Source organism: Capra hircus, chromosome 14, assembly GCF_001704415.2.
Source record: "Capra hircus breed San Clemente chromosome 14, ASM170441v1, whole genome shotgun sequence".
Lineage (NCBI taxonomy): Eukaryota > Metazoa > Chordata > Mammalia > Artiodactyla > Bovidae > Capra > Capra hircus.
The window spans coordinates 436,913-456,523 of NC_030821.1; the positions used below are offsets into that span (position 1 = coordinate 436,913).

Consider the following 19,611-nt stretch of genomic DNA (forward strand, 5'->3'; position numbering starts at 1 on the left):
CCCGGGTGTCAGTTCTTACTCTTCATCTTGCTTGGCCTGTCAACAGTGCTTTTTGCAACTGAGTTTTAACTTTGTTTTGAAATATGAGATATACAAAGATGTGTATAGATAGATAAGGATGTATTCATCTATCTATATAAATATAGATAATACCTTTAAGAAAATTAATAATAGTAATGATGAAATAAATATCCATCCACTCAGCATTTGGGTGGTTTACCTCCTTTTTTGTTTCTTACACACAACATTGCTATCAATATTCTTGTACTGTTTTCCCAGGACACATGTGGAAGAGTTTCTCTGAGGTCTGTCTGTAGGACAGGAATTACTGGGTTCAGAGATAATGCACAGGAGCCTGGTCAGTCTTCATATGCAGAGGTTTTCATTGTTCCTCATCTGAGTAACATTCTGCTTCGGTAGCTGGGACACGCTCTGGTTTTAATTTGCGTTTTGCTAATTGCACATGGAGGTCAGTATCTTCACGCATATGTTGGCCTGTTCGCCGTTTCCCATTCTGTGAAATGTCTGCCTTTTCTTCTTCCCTTTTTTCCACTGCTTAGTCTTTTACTTTTTCTCTCACTTGTCTTATAAAAATTTTCACAATTTCAGAAAAGGTCAGAATCGTACAGTGAATTTCTCTATATCCACCTAGATTACACAGTATTTTACCATGTTATTTTTACTCAATCATTTGAAAATAAAAGATAATCAGTATATCTCCCCCTAAATACTTTAGCATCTGTCTCCTAAGAATATTCTCCAGTGTAACCTAAATGTCATTATCACACCTGAATACTAACCTTTATAGCTCTTCCTGTATATGTGGCCATCATTTGTAATATTGTTTTTCTGGGAAACTGTGTCAGTTTTCAAGTAAACGTCTATAATATTTATAAGTACAGAAAACATACATAATAAATGCTGATTAAACCAATAAATGTTAGAAAAACACCTCAAACAACATATTTGTAAATTCAGAACTGCTTGCAGTTTAAGTTTTGGGGTTTTTTTTGCAGTTTAAGTTCTGATTTTAGTGACATCTTAGGGACATGGGTTTGATCCCTGGGTCGGGAAAATCCCCTGGAGAAGGAAATGGCAACCCACTCCAGTACTGCCTGGAGAATCCCGTGGACGGAGGAGCCTGGTGGGCAACAGTCCATGGGGGCGCAAAGAGTCGGACACGACTGAGTGACTTCACTTCACTTCACTTCACTTCGGGACATGAAAAGTCCAAACTTCTGCTGATAAAAGTCGAATATTACATACAGTGAGACAAAAATACAATTTAGTCTTTAAAAAGTAAATTTCTGATTTCCTAGAAAAGCTGTCCTCCATTCCTAGGAAAGAACGGCCTGGCAGCGAGGCTTGTCTGCGTTCTGGCCGAGTGTTCACTCTGCAGTGCACGAGGAGAGCTTTTGCAGTGATGACTTACTTGTGAGGAAAGTGAAGCCGCTCAGTCGTGTCCGACTCTTTGCGACCCCGTGGACTGTAGCCTATCAGGCTCCTCCATCCATGGGATTTTCCAGGCAAGGGTGCTGGAGTGGATTGCCGTTTCCTTCTCCAGGGGATCTTCCCGATCCAGGAATCGAACCCGGGTATCCCCAGGCAGACGCTTTACCGTCTGAGCTGCCAGGGAAGCCAGCAGAACTTTAATTCAGTGGGTGGATAAGTGCTGTACTTGAAAAAGAGTTATGTGGCTACTGCTGACTCCATCTTCTCCCCAATTTTGTGAAAGGAGCACGTTCTTCTAATTCCATGGCATTTCCATCTTGACCCAAACCACAGTTTCCGTAAGAAAAAAACAACCATGTGAAGGGAAAGTTGGTTTGCCACAGGATCTCACCAAGCCCAGTGGGCCTCTGTGTACGTGCAGATACGTGAGTGTGCGGTCTTTGAACCACTTTACACGCACTCCCTTCTAAGTGGAGCTGCCTCCTGAGCTGGGCATGCGAGTGCTTTGTGGACGTGCTCATTTCTCACTGATGGATGAAAAGGCAGGGCCCTTGGTGATTTCTACATTATGACTTACTCTTCATGGGAACGCCATTCTTTTCTTGTCCACAAGTTAATCAGTTGAGGAAGACTATATGAGGATTTAAAAGAAGCAGAGGGAAACCACTCTTTAGGATGATCTGAAATTATCAGATCATCCTAAAATATTTCTGGTGCACATGGAATGAAATCAAATAAAAGCTTCACACAGTTCTTAAAGCTAATATTGTGAATGTTCGCAATTCAAACATAATTCAAGCAATTCAGCTAATCTGATCTCCAGTGTTCTGTTTTGCATTGTTTATTTAAATCTTTTAAGAATTTGTTAGGGGAAAAAAGTTTAAAATGCTCTTCTTAAAGTTACCCAGCTAAAGTATTTTTCCTTCTTACTATTCAGTTGTGTCAGTCTATTTCAGATGTTAACAATGTCATTTAAATTTCACAGTGTTAATCGCACATTTGTTCTTCAGCTCGCTCCTAGAACATCGTCATACAAAGCACTGAAGGTTTTTGCCCCTAGTTATATCTAGAATAAGCAGGGTGACAATATACAGCCTTGACGCACTCCTTTTCCTATTTGGAACCAGTCCGTTGTTCCATATCCAGTTCTAACTGTTGCTTCCTGGCCTGCATATAGGTTTCTCAAGAGGCAGGTCAGGTGGTCTGGTATTCCCATCTCTTTCAGAATTTTCCACAGTTTATTGTGATCTACACAATCAAAGGCTTTGGCATAATCAATAAAGCAGAAATAGATGTTTTTCTGGAACTCTCTTGCTTTTTCCGTGATCCGTCAGATGTTGGCAATTTGATCTCTGGTTCCTCTGCCTTTTCTAAAACCAGCTTGAACATCAGGAAGTTCACGGTTCACATACTGCTGAAGCCTGGCTTGGAGAATTTTGAGCATTACTCTACTAGCATGTGAGATGAGTGCAATTGTGTGGTAATTTGAGCATTCTTTGGCATTGCCTTTCTTTGGGGTTGGAATAAAAACTGACCTTTTCCAGTCCTGTGGCCACTGCTGAGTTTTCCAAATTTGTTGGCATATTGAGTGCAGCACTTTCACAGCATCATCTTTCAGGATTTGAAACAGCTCAACTGGAATTCCATCACCTCCACTCGCTTTGTTCGTAGTGATGCTTTCTAAGGCCCACTTGACTTCCCATTCCAGGATGTCTGGCTCTAGGTGAGTGATCACACCATTGTGATCTGGACCTGGAATGACAGACTGGTTCCAAATAGGAAAAGAAGTACGTCAAGGCTGTATATTGTCACTCTGCTTATTTAACTTCTATGCAGAGTACATCATGAGAAATGCTGGGCTAGAGGAAGCACAAGATTGCCTGGAGAAATATCCATAACCTCAGATATGCAGATGATACCACCCTTATGGCAGAAAGTGAAGACGAACTAAAAAGCTTCTTGATGAAAGTGAAAGTGGAGAGTGAAAAAGTTGGCTTAAAGCTCAACATTCAGAAAACGAAGATCATGGCATCTGGTCCCATCACTTCATGGGAAATAGATGGAGAAACAGTGGAAACAGTGTCAGACTTTATTTTTTGGGTCTCCAAAATCACTGGAGATGGTAACTGCAGCCATGAAATTAAAGACGCTTACTCCTTGGAAGAAAAGTTATGAGCAACCTAGACAGCATATTGAAAAGCAGAGACATTACTTTGCCGACTAAGGTCCATTTAGTCAAGGCTATGGATGAGATGGATGGATGGCATCACCGACTTGATGGACGTGAGTCTGAGTGAACTCTGGGAGTTGGTGATGGACAGGGAGGCCTGGCGTGCTGCGATTCATGGGGTCGCAAAGAACCGGACACGACTGAGCGACTGAACTGAACTGGACTGATATCTAGAATACTTAACCTCTTTTAGGAGTTAATGTTTACGTACCAGCAGTAAATTGGAACAACACCCCTGTTTCTATCACAGTGTCTTTCTACTCCGTGGGTTTTGCGGTGACTTCCATGATCATCTGTCACGTTAGCCATGCAGAAGTTCAGGGATACTAAAAGAAGAAAAAGAAATGAAGTAGGCACTTGGATATCTGTGCATCACGGCTGGAAACAAGCATAAGAGCCAAAGCCAAACTTCTGTTACTTATCACTCAATTGGAACAGCTGTTTTTCAGACATTTCTCAAACCAAATCCTGTAAGGTCAGTCCATAAAAGCAATGCTGTATGTCGTGAAGGAGGAAGGAGACCGTGGATCCACGATGAGGCCTTAGATTTCCTCACATGAATCTTTGAGTTTTCCTCTTGATTTAATTAGTTTGAATTTTATTTGGCCATTTAGCCCGATATTATAAAAAGAAATCAAATAAGGTTAGAAATCTAAGGTCATAAATTTTTGTAAATAAACTCAATTCCTATTTCTGAAAACTGTTTACCAAACTTTAATTTTTTTTTTCCAGTTTGAAAGACATTTAACTAGTTAAATGTGATTGGAAAAAGCCTTGGGTTAGTAGTTAAGCATGAGAGCATAATACTGTCTTCTCTGAATTTGAAATGAATAACAATTGAGATGTTCTACATGTGTTTCCAATTTACCTACTGGTAAAATATACCTTTTTTCATCTATATGCATATTGTTCTCATTTTCTCTTTTATTTTTAAGGGGAAATTTATATTAGATAGTTAAAAGTGGTGATGTGTAATTATTATTAAAGTGTAATTATTACATTTTAACGAAGTATAATCATTAATGGCCAAAGATAATAAGAGTAGCAGTAGTTTGGCTTTCAAAGACCTAGGTTGCTATTGGCTCTTTCCCAGATTCTCTTTTACCTTCCAGTGTTGCGATTTTCCGAATGTCTAGCCAACTCCTCTATACTTAGATGTTATATAAAAGAAAAACACCAGTCTGTTCAAGGATTTTGATGTTGCAGACATGCTTCATATTCACTGATGTGTTCTTTGGACTTTGGGAAGCTTTGTAAATAACCAAGTGCAATTTTTCTTAAAGTCAAGATTTTTCAACCAAAATCCTTTATTCTTTCTTTGTTCTTTTAAATCCAGGTGACTGTGGGGATCATGTTGTCATCATGAACACAAGGCACATTGCCTTTTCTGGAAACAAGTGGGAGCAAAAAGTGTACTCCTCACATACTGGGTAAGATGATGCTTCTGTCCGGGAAGATAGGCAGTGGAAATGTATCACTTTAATATTGTTGACGATATTTAAAGGAGTTCAAGGGAGTTCCCGGGTGGTCCAGTGGTTAAGACTCTGCACTTCCGCTGCAGGGGCAGAGGTTCAAACGCGGTCGGGAAACTAAGATCCCGCATGGCACAGCCAAAACACAAAAATAAGGAAACAATTGTGAAAGAAAAAGAAATTTAAGGAAACACTGATTCTGTTCATGATGTGTGTGTGATTTACTCAGTCGGAACACCACAAAACTGTTCCAGATCCTTGTAACTGCCCGAGGCTGTTGGTTTTCCTGAGCGTATCTATCACGCTAACCTCTCTGATGTAGATTTCTCTCCTTCTTTAGTCAGTCTTCTCATTTCTTTCTGCTGCTCCTGATTTGTCTTACTGCTGTTTCCAGAAGCATCTTAAACTTCTAAAAGTGCATGACAGGTTGAAAGGACGGTGAGGAGAGTCCCCAATTGGAAAGACACCGTTACACCTTCCCACAGCATCCCTGTCAGATTACAGGTCTGCCTGTCTTTGAATAGTCGCAGTCTCCTAGCTCCTGAGGCAGCCCGTCATTCTGCCTTTGACATGGTCTGGATTTTGGGAAGATCGCAGTGCTGTTAAGTCGTCACCTGTCTCTTCAGCTTTCATAGTGGCCTTTTGTTGCTGGTGTTCAGCTGCTCAGTCGTGTCTGACTACGACCCCATGGACTGCAGCGCGCCAGGCCTCCCTGTCCTTCACCATCTCCTGGAGCTTGCTCAAGCTCATGTCCATCGAGCTGGTGATGCCACCCGGCCATCTAGTCCTCTGTCCTCCTCTTTTGGACGGTGTGAAACTGTGTCTTCCGCGTGACCTCCTTCAGGTGACTGGGACAGTGGTCAGCACGCACTACTGATCTGTCTTTTCTCTAAACACCTGTAGTTCGTGCAGCGTCCTTTATGTGGCTTCCCTTCGAAGGTCTCTGTCATAGCTCGCTAACTGCTCTCTGGGTGCAGTCATCACTGGCCAGTACCCTAACTGAGTGGCGCTCCCCTGGCTGTGTCCTGGCGGCTTTCTGGTGCAGGGTGGCCCCTCCCTCCTTCCGGTATGCCGTCTTCCGCTTCGGCCGAAGGCTTCTTCACGGCTGTGTCGCCGTGTGCTGTCAGCTAAAGCTCGCTGGGCCTTTCCACCTTCCCACCTGCCTTCCTGTGTTTCAGTTGCACTTTAATCTGGCTGTAGCACCCTGAGTTTACTCCATGCTGAGTCTCGTCTCCAGCCTTTGAAGATCCTTTGAGACCTGGATTGTTTCAGGAAATGCATTAGCTAGCCCTCAGTTTCAGGTCGTGCACAAACTTTATTAAGCATAGTTTCTTCAGTATCATGCAAGATACAGTTAGACATTGACCTTTCATTCTTGATCAAAATTATTTTATTTCCAAGTGCACCTTCATCTTAGACAAGCCAGCTTTGAGGTTCCCATCTGTTTCTTTTCGTCTTTTGCCCAAGTAGGTCTTAAATGCTTGGAAAAACACTTTTGCTTGTTGGCCAACCTTTGCCCATTCCTATACTTAAACACTTTCATGAAATCTTTAACAAAAATTAATTCACATTCATTTTTAGTCATTTTTACTTTTGGCAAAGTAAAATATATGTAAAACAAGTTTTATAAAGTTTAGAGGCAATTGGGAAAGAAATATGAAAATGCAAGATAACCATGTGATAAGGATGGGGAACACATGTACACCCATGGCTGATTCATGTCAATGTATGGGAAAACCACTACCATATTGTAAAGTAAGTAGCCTCCAGTTAAATAAAAGAAAAAAAAATAAACGTTAAGTTTCCTTCACACACACACACACAAAATAACCATGTGATAAAAGCATAAAGTATTTTCTTCCCAGAGAGAAAGAATGCTGCTACTAAGTCGCTTCAGTCGTGTCCAACTCTGTGCAACCCCAGAGACGGGAGCCTACCAGCCTGCCCCGTCCCTGGGATTCTCCAGGCAAGAACACTGGAGTGGGTTGCCATTTCCTTCTCTGAGAGAAAGAATAGAGGACAATTATTTCTTGTTCTGAGGGTGAAACTCCATGAAACAAATGGAAGAGTATCATTTTGAAAATTACCCATTTTTCTCAGCATACGTCTAAATTTGCTTTCTTAAATTTTATTCCTAAAACGTGGTTCTCTAAATCCTCTTCAAAACGTTTTTAAGTGTTGAAAGAAACCTGTAAAAGGAATCATATTTAGATAACTTTACGTTTCCCTTGCAGAGCCCGCTGTCTTCATGTTTTCTTTTTCGCTTCCTTGAAAATCATCCAGGCTTTTACTCATCCATTCAGTGTGATAAAGTCTGACATCTGCACGTTGGTTTTGCTTTAAATCTCTTAAGCACTGTCACAAACACTTTCCTGCTCGACTCTCATAAAATCTTGAGAAGTAGATGGGGCGGATGCTAGCATTTTTCTTATCTGAGCAAACCCATAAATAAAGAGATGAAATGAGTTGCCTCATATAACACTGGTTGCTGCTGACCAAACCTTGATTCCAGACCTGGGCCTGGGGTGTTCAGGTTACTAAGATCTCGATCCCAAATTTTTTTTAAATCTCCATTTATGATTTTGATCTGAACACAATGAAATATTTTGTTACTTAGAAGCGGCATATGACTTGCTGGTAATAGGAAATAGGAGCACGACCTGTTTGGAGTATTAACTTGCCTTCAGAACCAAGTAGTCTATGACTGTTTTCCCCAGACCCGACCCCCAGCTTGCTCACTTTGCCTGATTTTTTCAGGGAACGCGGGACACATTTTGGCACTGTTTTGTTTTCCCTTCATTCAAGCAGAAATAAGCAATTGTGAATGTTTGAATGATGAATGAATGAACTTAAATTCCAATAGAAATGTAGGTAGCCAGGGACTTCCGCGGTGATGCAGTGGATAAGAACCCGCCTGCCACTGCAAGGGACACAGGCCTCACCGTTGATCGGGAAGATTCCACACGCCTGGGGCGGCTGCTGAGCCCACACCGTAGAGCCTGCTGCTGCACGGAAGCCTGCGCGCCGGGGTCCGCGCTCCGCGTCGAGCGCAGCCGGAGCCGTGAGAGCCCGCGCGCCGGAGCGCCCGCCTGGAGCAGTGAGGACAGAGCGGGCAGCCTTTCCCTCCAGGGCACCTTCCCAGCCCAGCGGTCGAGCCCGGTCTCCTGCATTACCGGCGGATTCTCCACCAGCCAGGCCCCCAGGGAAGCCCAGTGAAGACCCAGCACAGCCAACAGATTGATTATTTTAAAAGTGGCTAGCCAAGAAATTTCTAAGATGTGGAACTTTTTATGAAATTCAGTTCAGTCGCTCAGTCGTGTCCGATTTTTTGTGACCTCGTTGACTGCAGCACGCCAGGCCTCCCTGTCCATCACCAACCCGCAGAGTATACTCAGACTCACGTCCATTGAGTCAGTGATGCCATCCAACCATCTCATCCTCTGTCGTCCCCTTCTCCCGTGTTCAATCTTTCCCAGCATCAGGGTCTTTTCCAAGGAGTCATTTCTTCGCATCAGGTGGCCAAAGTATAGGAGTTTTAGCTTCGCATCAATCCTTCCAGTGAATATTCAGGACTGGTTTCCTTTATGATTGACTGGTTTTATAAAATAATGATTCCTAAATTTGACCACTTAATAGCATTTCATATAGCATGGTTACTGCTTAATTTTTAAGACGTGATGCATAGTGTAGTTCCCAGAAGCAAGTGTGTGTGTGAGTCGCTCAGTCATGTCTGACTCTGCGACCCCATGGACTGTATCCCGCCAGGCTCCTCTGTCCATGGGATCCTCCAGGCAAGAACACTGGAGTGGGTTGCCGTTTCCTCCTCCAGGAGAAGCAAATGTACTTTCATAATAAAAAGGTTTCATATTATAAGAGAATATTCATTTCAAGGATACTGTCCATCGCCTGCTCCCAGTTTTAATGTGTTCGTTTCTTTCAATAGCTACCCAGGTGGATTTAAACAAGTGACAGCTGCTCAGCTTCACCGGAAGGATCCAGTAGCAGTGAGTGTCTTGCATTTTTCATTATTATTTATCATTTGTGGCAAGACTGGTTCAGAACCTGGGTTTCCAGTCTTCCTTCTCTTCTAACGGGGCTAGCATTCAGGGCTGAGTTCTTCACTGTATCATGCAAGTTTTGATCAGTATCAGTAATATTTCATCATCATTCAGTTCTGTATCTTTTCTAATTTAATATACTTTGCATTTAGTCATAGAATTTTGATGCTTTTCTTTTTAATTTCTTGACATCTGCATGATCACCTAGAATATATGATTGCTGAAAATGTTTTGGGGAGACAGATGTATGTGTGCATATATGTTTATATTTTAATTATATCAAACATGCTAGATATGTTGTTCCAGTCTTACACTCTATTTTTCTTATTCACTTTATTATCTTGAAGAGCTATGTTTAAATCTCAATTATGGATTTATTGATTTTTCCTTATAGTTCTGTCAGTTTTTTCCCTTGTATGTTTTGAAGATTTAGGGTTAGATAAATTTAAGTTTGGAATTGTAATCTTCCTGAAGAACTGATCGGAGTATGTACTGACTTTATCTCCAATAGTGCTTTTTAACTTATAGTATATTCTTTTTATATATTGATATAGCTGAATCAACCTTTTTTATTTTGATGCCTCATATGTCATTTTACAGTTTATTTCTAACTTTACTGAGCTAGGTTTCACCTTCTTAATTGGAGGATGACTGTGAGCTCAATCCCACCTCCCTAATTGGAGGATGCCTGTGAGCTGGGTCCCACCTTCCTAATTGGAGGAGAACTGTGAGCTAGATCCCACCTCTCTGATTGGAGGAGAACTGTGAGCTGGGTCCCACCTCCCTGATTGGAGGGGCCTGCTTCACAGCACTGTGGCGGCTTCTGCCGCGCGTCTCCGTGAGTCGGTCATAGCTGTCTGTATCCCCTGCTTGAGCCCCGTCAGCCCCACCCTGCCCCCTCAGCCATCACCGAGCCCTGAGCTGGGCTCCCTGTGTTGACAGCAGGTTCCCCCCAGCTGTCCGATCACACACGCCTGCCAGTGGAGGAGACGCAGGTTTGGCCCCGGGGTGGGGAAGAGCCCCTGGAGAAGCAAACGGCAGCCCACTCCAGTGTTCTTACCTGAGACACCCCATGGACAGGGGAGCCTGGCGGGCAGCCGTTCACGGGGTCACAGAGAGTCGGGCTTGACTCAGCGACTGAGGAGCGGGCTGCATACGTCGGTGCCCCTTTCTGAGTCCATCCCTCTCTGCTTCCCCCGCTGTGTCCACAAGTTGAGCTGGTATTTTCCTTCTCCTCCCCTTCTTGCTTGCTCTTGGATTGATTTGCGTTCATTTATTAGAAAATGAAAGTGTTAATATAGACTGCATATAATACTAGTAAAAAGTCGTTGTTAGGGCCGCTGCTAATATATACCATAACTTTTACAACAAATTATAGTTTTAATACTTTATGAATGTTTTTAAATGTCTTTAAAACTAGTTTCTGGTTTGTTCAGGTATGCTAAATATACACCAGAGGGCAGTATAATCCAACTTTTGATGTTAAGAATTTGGCTTCGGATAGCATTTGTAGAAATTGTTTCAAACTATTTTTTATGAACAGAGATTGACATGCATTATGAAATATTTGATGATGGCTTTAAGTCTTAATTTTGACTGTGTTTTAAAAACAATGGTTTCCTTAGGAAGAGGTCAGTTACTTAACCACCAATTCAAACGCTCAGTGTTTTTCGGGAATAAAGTACATTGATTAATACATTTAAATAGTAGGTTTTAAAATACTTTTCAATATCTTTTTGTAATTACATGGCAGATCTTTATTTCTAAACTCAAATGTGTATTGATTCAGCCCTTTCTTTATACCCTTTCTTCATCTGTCCTACATTTTAGTTTCCTTAAGAGTCTCTTGTGTTCTCGCGTTTTTCCTCTAATACGGTTCCTTTCTCATACGCATTCCCTCTCCTGCAGCTTATAAAGGTATTTTTTGTGAAACAGACGTCACATGCCCTGGGTCCAGATTCAGTTAGGAGGGTCTTTAATATTCATTAGCCCTGCCTCTTTCTGTCTGTCTCTCTCTCTGAACCCCTCAGAGTCCGTGCTCCGATCTGTGTAGCTAAAATCGCTCCACTGCGTGTTCACGTTGCGCCACGTTTATGTTTGGGCCCGTGTGTTTGTGTGTCTGTCATCTTTTTTTCTCACCTGGCAGCTGGTAGCCTTTTCATACTTTACAGCTTTCTCTAATTAGTTATGTTTGCATTTTTCAAATAAGGTATATTTTAAAAATACCAATTTGTTAATTCAAGTAAATGAAACTAATTGTTTTAAGAACATGAGAACCAAATACCAAGAAACTGTGCTAATGTAATAAACTGGCTGTTAGGGTGATGTTCACAAGATGCAGTGACTTGCTAATCCAGACAGGTTGCTTAGCCTTACCACTGTCACTTTCTACTAAAGACTTTTAAAACATTAAGAATCTTAAAGACTGATATCAGTGCTACAGCACTGATAGGAGCTTCTGCTCTGAAGAAAGCGTCGTCTGCACTGTTGGACACAGTGGCCACGAGTCACCTGCGGCAGGTTGGCCGCTTGAAATGCAGCTCATGTAATTCAGGCACTGGATTTCTAGTCGCTTTTAGTTTTAACAGTACAAAGTCTCTAGGATATAAAGCCTTAGCAGCACTAACATAGGAAACAGATGGGGAATACACGTGGGGTGGCGTTAGCATTTGTACATATTGAGGCTTTGTAGTCTGATTTGATGAGAAAATAAAAGGATAAGGGAGTCCTCTGCAGTGCAGTCCCATTGTAACACGTACTGTGTCAGTGGGATTAGTTTAATACATGCCGGATTATGTCCTTGAAATATGAGTGCAGAGGAAGAAAGTCAGCTTGCCTCTCCGGATGTCTCTCAGTCGTTTCATGCAGCTCACGCAGTGTGTCTGCGCACACTACATACACGCCAGGAGGCCCACGGGAGGTTACAGAGCACAGGCTGACACGCACGCAGAGCCGCACCCAGGGCAGCGCTGAGGACACCTCGGACTCCCCTGGTGGGCTCGTGTGTACAAACCCGCCTGCCAGCGCAGGGGCCTTGGGTTCCGTCACTGGGCAGGGAGACCCCACGTGCCATGGGGCAGCTCAGCCCGTGCGCCACGGCTGCAGAGCCCACAGGCCCTGGAGCCTGATCTCTGCACCAGGAGGAGCCAGTGCCGCAAGCCCAGAAGCTGCTGCTCGTCTCGGCTGGAGCGAGCGCGAGCGCCACGCGGAGACCTGGCACAGCCTGAAAGAGGGCTTAAGCAGCAGGCAAACCGTGATGGTGACCTAACAGGCAGGAAAGCGAGTCACAGGAAGGGTAGTTTGCCCTCTTGGGAGCGGGTATGACAGGGTGAAGGGGCCTGGTCTTCTTGATAAGTGAGAGAGAAACACATTGTTAAGTGCGTGCATGTGTGATGTGTCTGTCCTGGGAGTAGGCCTCCCTGGTTTGAATTCCAGTAGGGTGGGTTCTGTAACCTCACTGAGTTTGTTTCCTCCTCTGTGAAGTGGAACTTAGTAACATAAACAAGATAACAAATCTAATGCAGTGGCCCCTGTACACGTGTGATTTCTCAGTGAACGCTCACCATTCCCTTTGTTCTAGATTTGTGACTTAGAGTCAGCCTCATGATGGTGTGGTCCGGCTGAGTTCATTCACTGGCAGTCTCCTGATCACGCACCTCGGGAAACGGGATTAAACCTCCCTAGGATCTGCTGTTGGAGAAGGCAGTGGCACCCCACTCCAGTACTCTTGCCTGGAAAATCCCATGGACAGAGGAGCCTGGTGGGCTGCAATCCATGGGGTTGCTAAGAGTCGGACACGACTGAGCAACTTCACTTTCACTTTTTACTTTCATGCACTGGAGAAGGAAATGGCACCCCACTCCAGTGTTCTTGCCTGGAGAATCCCAGGGACAGGGGAGCCTGGTGGGCTGCCGTCTATGGGGTCGCACAGAGTCAGACACGACTGAAGCAACTTAGCAGGATCTGCTATAACCTGGATGTAATAGATTATTTGGGCCACAAGCTCTTGTATAAGCTTAGAGAATTTCTTTTTATTCCATCTAAAATCAACACGTACACAGGTTTTCTTAATGTCTTCCTTTTTTCCCCCTTTTTCTAAATACAGATAAACAGATTTAAAAGAAGATGGTAATGTACAAAATAACAGAAGTTCTTTTTTTATCGTGGCCACGTATTGCTTGGGTCTCAGTTTTGTTCCTTTCATATTCACAGAGTCTTAGCCCACTGCTCTTCCTCACATCTCTTACTGTGTTTATATTCCCATCACGTGGTTCTTGCTGAGCGCTCCGTGTATCTGTTTTTCAGATTGTAAAACTAGCTATTTATGGCATGCTGCCAAAAAACCTTCACAGAAGAACTCTGATGCAGAGGTTGCACCTTTTCCCAGATGAAGTAAGTCCTCGAAGATCCTTTATTAAATTTTTAATTAAATATTTTCTCATTTTAAAATAATTGTTTTATTTGTTTTCAGTAATTTTATGTCGACTTTTGAAATATTTTTTTGCCTTTTATAGTAACTACACTACAAGAACAATTGCTTCTGTTTTAAATCATAAAGTGGACCATCATCAAACTAAATATCAAAAGTCGAAGATCCATATTTCATTTTAATAGCTGCTTTTTTAGAACAAGGAGCTATACTCAGAGCCCTGTTTAACTGAGGGTTCTCATAGGGAATTTCATAAACTACAGAGAAGTATGAATTCAGTGTGCTCTTTTGTGACCTGTCTAGCTTCTATGAATCATAGACAAATAGCTTGGCTTTGATTGCTAATTATTTCCCATGATATAACTTCAGAGTCCTTGTTCCTACTCAGAACTTGTTCAGCTAAAAAGAACTTGAAAATAAAAAGACAGTTTTATTCATGACTATTATACTGGTATGAGTACTTAGCTCTTCTCTCCAGTATAATATAAACGCTAGAAGTTCTATAGAAGTTCTATTTCCTATAGGAAATAGTTGAGTCCAGGCTCTAGACTCAGACTGCCTGGGTTTGAATACATGTCCCTCCATTTACTGACTTCGTGGCCATTATTATCTGTTTTCTCGTTGGTGAAATGGGTGTAGTAATTGCACCTGCGTCATAAGATTGTGTAAGAATTAGATGAAACAACATTGTTTAGGTACTTAGACCAGGCCCTGGAACAGTAAGTACTAGTTGGTATCAATATTACGGGTTATAATTGTCCTTATAGTTCCTAGTAAAAGAATAATATAGAATTCATTCCAGAATATCAAGTTCTATCAGCTATTCAAGGCACTTGTAGGTTCTATTGTTAGCTTAAATAATGCAGAAGTAAATTATTCGGACTTTTACCTAAGTGGTGATTGTTAGCTTTGCTCTGCATGAATGAGTAGAATAATTTCCCCCGCTCGTTTTACCTGTGAGGTAGCAAGCGTGGGAGTAGTATCATCATGTAGGGGTAAATGACCTTGGGCATGGAATTAAAAGAACTTTAAACCTGTTTCTGATTGTACTTTCACTTATTTTTAGCAACCATGATTTCTAAAAGGGACAGAGAAAACAGTAATGTCATTTTTCCCAGTTATCAAGGTAGATGGGTTTTGGTGTAAATTACTCAAATGAATAAATGAGCCCATTTCCCCAAAAATGGATTTTGCTAAATTTTCAAAAGCTTGACAACACATTTTACCGTCATGGCCACGAGGAAATGGGTGCTCAGACGCTGTGGGCAGCAGTGCTAAGTGGCGCAGCCCACGAGGACTCCAGGGGCGAGGCGGCAGGTAACACAGACATACGTGAGGAGGTTCCTGCTTGGTCCAGCAGCCTCGTTTACAGCAGGCTGCCCCGAAGAGGCACATAGACAAGATTACTGTTTCCATACTATCCGTAATAGTAATGGACATAAACAAACGCTTGTGCATAGGAAATCGGCTAAGTTATGCAACATCTGTTCAGTTGAGTAGCGCAATTATACGAAAAGGAATGCCAGGTACCACTGTGACTTGGTAAGTAATGCTTTCCAAGATACATTATTAAGTGAGAAAGAGCAAGGTGGAAAAGGATACAGGTAGCATACTACCTTTTGCAGGCACTTATACATGTGTATGTTCACACACACACACGCGCATATCTTTTTGCATAAAGAATCAAGATTTTATATATTAGAACAATAAATGCCAGTACCAATAGGAGTGAGCGGAACTAGTTCTCAGACTGTGTTTTCTAAGCGCTGTCCATATTAAAAGGAGTGTGATTCTTAGAGAAGTGGTTGATGCTGGGTCTGGAACAAAAAAATTTATTTTGGAGTACACACATGTACAAGGTTATTATTTCTGCATTATTCATAATAGCAAAATAATAAGTAACAGAAAGTAAGTCAGTGCTCAAAGATGGAGAAATATCAGCACACAGAAGGTAACTTGAAGTGGTGCCCACTGAACAAATGCGGGACTGTGAGCCTTGAAATGAATGGGCTTGTAATGATGGATTACTTTGAGTAGAAAACAGAAATCTATGAGCCCACAATGATAGTCCAAAAATTATTTTTAACTTATTGTAATTTCCCTTCTTTTTCGAGAAGGAAGAGCTCTTCTTTAGAGAAGAATGTCGTCTAAACCATGTAGAAAATAATACTGAATTAGAAAACCCACCATCATCAGAGTATCGTATATCCATTCAGTTAGACGTTGCAGAACAGGATATTCACAGAGTTTCAAAACACTTTGAACACATGCCACAGAGAGCTATTTAAAAAGGGAAAAGATTCTTCTACGTTAAAGCCATCTGGTCAACCACCACCCGTAACCAAGACATTAAATTTATCATCAGTGTGGGATAAACTGATGTTGTACGCCTCCTGCTTCGAATGAGGCACTGAAGACCCAACATAAACTGTATAGGGTCCTGCAAGAAATGTTTATCCTGAATCTGATCATGAGGAAACAGCTCAAAAATCCAAAGGAAAGAGGATATTCTGCAACACAGTTGGACTGGCTGCTTCGAAATTAATTTCCTAAGAGACAGATAAACCAGGGAAGGTCTTCCAGTCAGAGGAAACTAGACTAAAGAATGCATCATGCATGTTAAACAGCATAGTGACATAATAGCTGTAGCCTGTGACACTTGACCTTGGAGCAGAAAAAGAAAGCTACATAGGACTTCATTAGACCACTCTGGGAAATTTGAATATGTACTGTGTGTGTGTGTGTGTGTATACACTCACTGTTCAGTTCAGTTCAGTCTCTCAGTCATGTCCGACTCTTTGTGACCCCATGAATCGCAGCACTCTAGGCCTCCCTGTCCATCACCATCTTCCGGAGTTCACTCAGACTCACATCCATCGAGTCCATGATACCATCCAGCCATCTCATCCTCGGTCGTCCACTTCTCCTCCTGCCCCCAATCCCTCCCAGCATCAGAGTCTTTTCCAATGAGTCAACTCTTCACATTTGGTGGCCAAAGTACTGGAGTTTCAGCTTTAGCATCATTCCTTCCAAAGAAATCCCAGGGTTGATCTCCTTGCAGTCCAAGGGACTCTCAAGAGTCTTCTCCAACACCACAGTTCAAACGCATCAATTCTTGGGCGCTCAGCTTTCTTCACAGTCCAACTCTCACATCCATACATGACCACAGGAAAAACCATAGCCTTGACTAGACGGACCTTAGTCGGCAAAGTAATGTCTCTGCTTTTGAATATGCTGTCTAGGTTGGTCATAACTTTTCTTCCAAGGAGTAAGCGTCTTTTAATTCCATGGCTGCAGTCACCATCTGCAGTGATTTTGGAGCCCAAAAAAATAAAGTCTGACACTATTTCCACTGTTTCCCCATCTATTTCCCATGAAGTGATGGGACCAGATGCCATAATCTTCGTTTTCTGAATGTTGAGCTTTAAGCCAACTTTTTCACTCTCCACTTTCACTTTCATCAAGAGGCTTTTTAGTTCCTCTTCACTTGCTGCCATAAGAGTGGTGTCATCTGCATATCTGAGGTGATTGATATTTCTCCCAGCAATCTTGATTCCAGCTTGTGTTTCTTCCAGCCCAGCGTTTCTCATGATGTACTCTGCATAGAAGTTAAATAAGCAGGGTGACAATATACAGCCTTGACGTACTCCTTTTCCTATTTGGAACCAGTCTGTTGTTCCATGTCCAGTTCTAACTGTTGCTTCCTGACCTGCATACAGATTTCTCAAGAGGCAGGTCAGGTGGTCTGGTATTCCCATCTCTTTCAGAATTTTCCACAATTTATTGTGATCCACACAGTCAAAGGCTTTGGCATAGTCAATAAAGCAGAAATAGATGTTTTTCTTGAACTCTTGCTTTTTCAATGATCCAGCAGATGTTGGCCATTTGATCTCTGGTTCCTCTGCCTTTTCTAAACCCAGCTTGAACATCAGGGAGTTCATGGTTCACGTATTGCTGAAGCCTGGCTTGGAGAATTTTGAGCATTACTTTACTAGTGTGTGAGATAAGTGCAATTGTGCGGTAGTTTGAGCATTCTTTGGCATTGCCTTTCTTTGGGATTGGAATGAAAACTGACCTTTTCCAGTGCTGTGGCCACTGCTGAGTTTTCCAAATTTGCTGGCATATTGAGTGCAGCACTTTTACAGCATCATCTTTCAGGATTTGAAACAGCTCAACTGGAATGCCATCACCTCCACTAGCTTTGTTAGTAGTGATGCTTTCTAAGGCCCACTTGACTTCCCATTCCAGGATGTCTGGCTCTAGATGAGTGATCACACCATCGTGATTATCTGGGTCATGAAGATCTTTTTTGTACAGTTCTGTGTATTCTTGCCACCTCTTCTGAATATCTTCTGCTTCTGTTAGGTCCATACCATTTCTGTCCTTTATCGAGCCCATCTTTGCATGAAATGTTCCCTGGGTATCTCTAGTTTTCTTGAAGAGCTCTCTAGTCTTTCCCATTCTGTTGTTTTCGTCTATTTCTTTGCATTGATCACTGAGGAAGGCTTTCTTAGCTCTTCTTGCTATTCTCTGGAACTCTGCATTCAGATGCTTATATCTTTCCTTTTCTCCTTTGCTAAGTTGTTTCATCAGTGTTAGTTTTCCTGAACCTGAATATGTAATGTGATTACATCAGAAACAGTTCTTATATTTAGAAGATATATATGCTGAAATATTTAGGGATGAAATATTGGCAGACAACTCTCAAATGGTGCAGTCAAAAAGAGTGTTTGGTGTATATGTGCTTATGAATAGATAGAAAGCAATCATGTTGTATTTTAACAATTAGTGAATTTAGGTGAAGGCTAGATGAGTTCACTCATTTTCACAACTTTTCTGTAGATTAGAAATTCTCTTAAAAATTGCATAAACTGGGACTCCCCTGGCAGCCCGGAGGTTAGGACTCTGCCTCCAATGCCCAGAGCCCGGGTTCAAGAGCTCAGCTCCAGAGCCCAGAGCCCGGGGTGGATCCCTGGTTGGGGAACTGAGATCCTGCTGGCTGCGAGGCGCGGCCAGGAAACAGACAGGAAAGCATGAAGAGGGAAACCTGTGAATGATCGCCTTCGCCGCGCCCCCCCCCCCCCCGCCCCCAGCCCCCGGCCCGTGTTTCTGTTTTCTGCTTTTATTCTTTTCCTCATTTCCCTCTTCAGCTAACCACCCGCTCTGCAGAAGGCATCATCACAGAGAGGGAAACTCTGATAACACCCTCAGTTGGCTGTGAGGGCGCCCTTCCCTGCGTGCGTTAAAGGAGCACTTCCCCACCTTTCTGCTTCCGCTTCGCTCAGCATCTCCATCCCTAACTGCACGCTGGTTTTTGTCCATTCTTTTCAGTGGATTCCTTAATAGTGGTGAAATTTGGTAAGCTCATTTCAGTCAAAATTCTATTCAGTTCAGCAAACACTTCGCAGAAACCCACTAGGTTCTAAATTCTCTATGCTGAATGAGCAGTTGGCAGTGTTAAAACTGTCTTTGCGAATGTGATCTAAGGATTTTTTTAGTATTCCAAAGAAGTGTGAAACATTCATACATTTTCATGGACACCAAACTGGCAGATAGACCTCCGCAGCAAGTAAAGATGGAGGCGTGATTAACAGCATCTAATGTGTCTGGGCGCCCTTGGCTCATTCTGGTTCTGTGTGCTTACGCTTGTGTATTTGAATGTACTGGGCAAGGAGAGTTAAGTGGTTTTCAAATGCTTTTCAGTGAAGAAACAATTGTGAGTAATGTTTATTGTGGCTTTATGTATGTTGAGAGTGACCCAGCTACCCAAACCATAACTTTAAAGTCATTTTAAGTTTAAAAAAAAAAAAATCTTTAAATTTTTGGCATATTGGGTTTTAGAATCAGTTTACAGTGTAAGAGGTCTGTGATCCTTTGAAACTATTTTTAAATTTTATTTTGATTCTTAAGACAAACTTGAGTAACTTGTTTGATGCCGTGTGCTTGCCTAGACATTTGATTCCCAATTAT

The 19,611-nt window shown here is 42.3% G+C and overlaps 1 protein-coding gene across 3 annotated transcripts in view; it reads left to right on the forward strand.

Annotated features, from left to right (window-relative positions):
* MRPL13 (mitochondrial ribosomal protein L13) overlaps nt 1-19,611 on the forward strand; it is a 41,053-nt gene that overhangs the window by 4,807 nt on the left and 16,635 nt on the right. For 2 of the 3 annotated variants that reach the window (XM_018058137.1, XM_018058138.1), the window contains 3 exons: nt 5,019-5,112; nt 9,098-9,158; nt 13,518-13,604. In XM_018058137.1, the coding sequence (XP_017913626.1) occupies nt 5,019-5,112; nt 9,098-9,158; nt 13,518-13,604 (242 nt within the window). The remainder of the gene's footprint in view (nt 1-5,018; nt 5,113-9,097; nt 9,159-13,517; nt 13,605-19,611) is intronic. The other variant, XM_018058139.1, reaches the window with a different exon arrangement.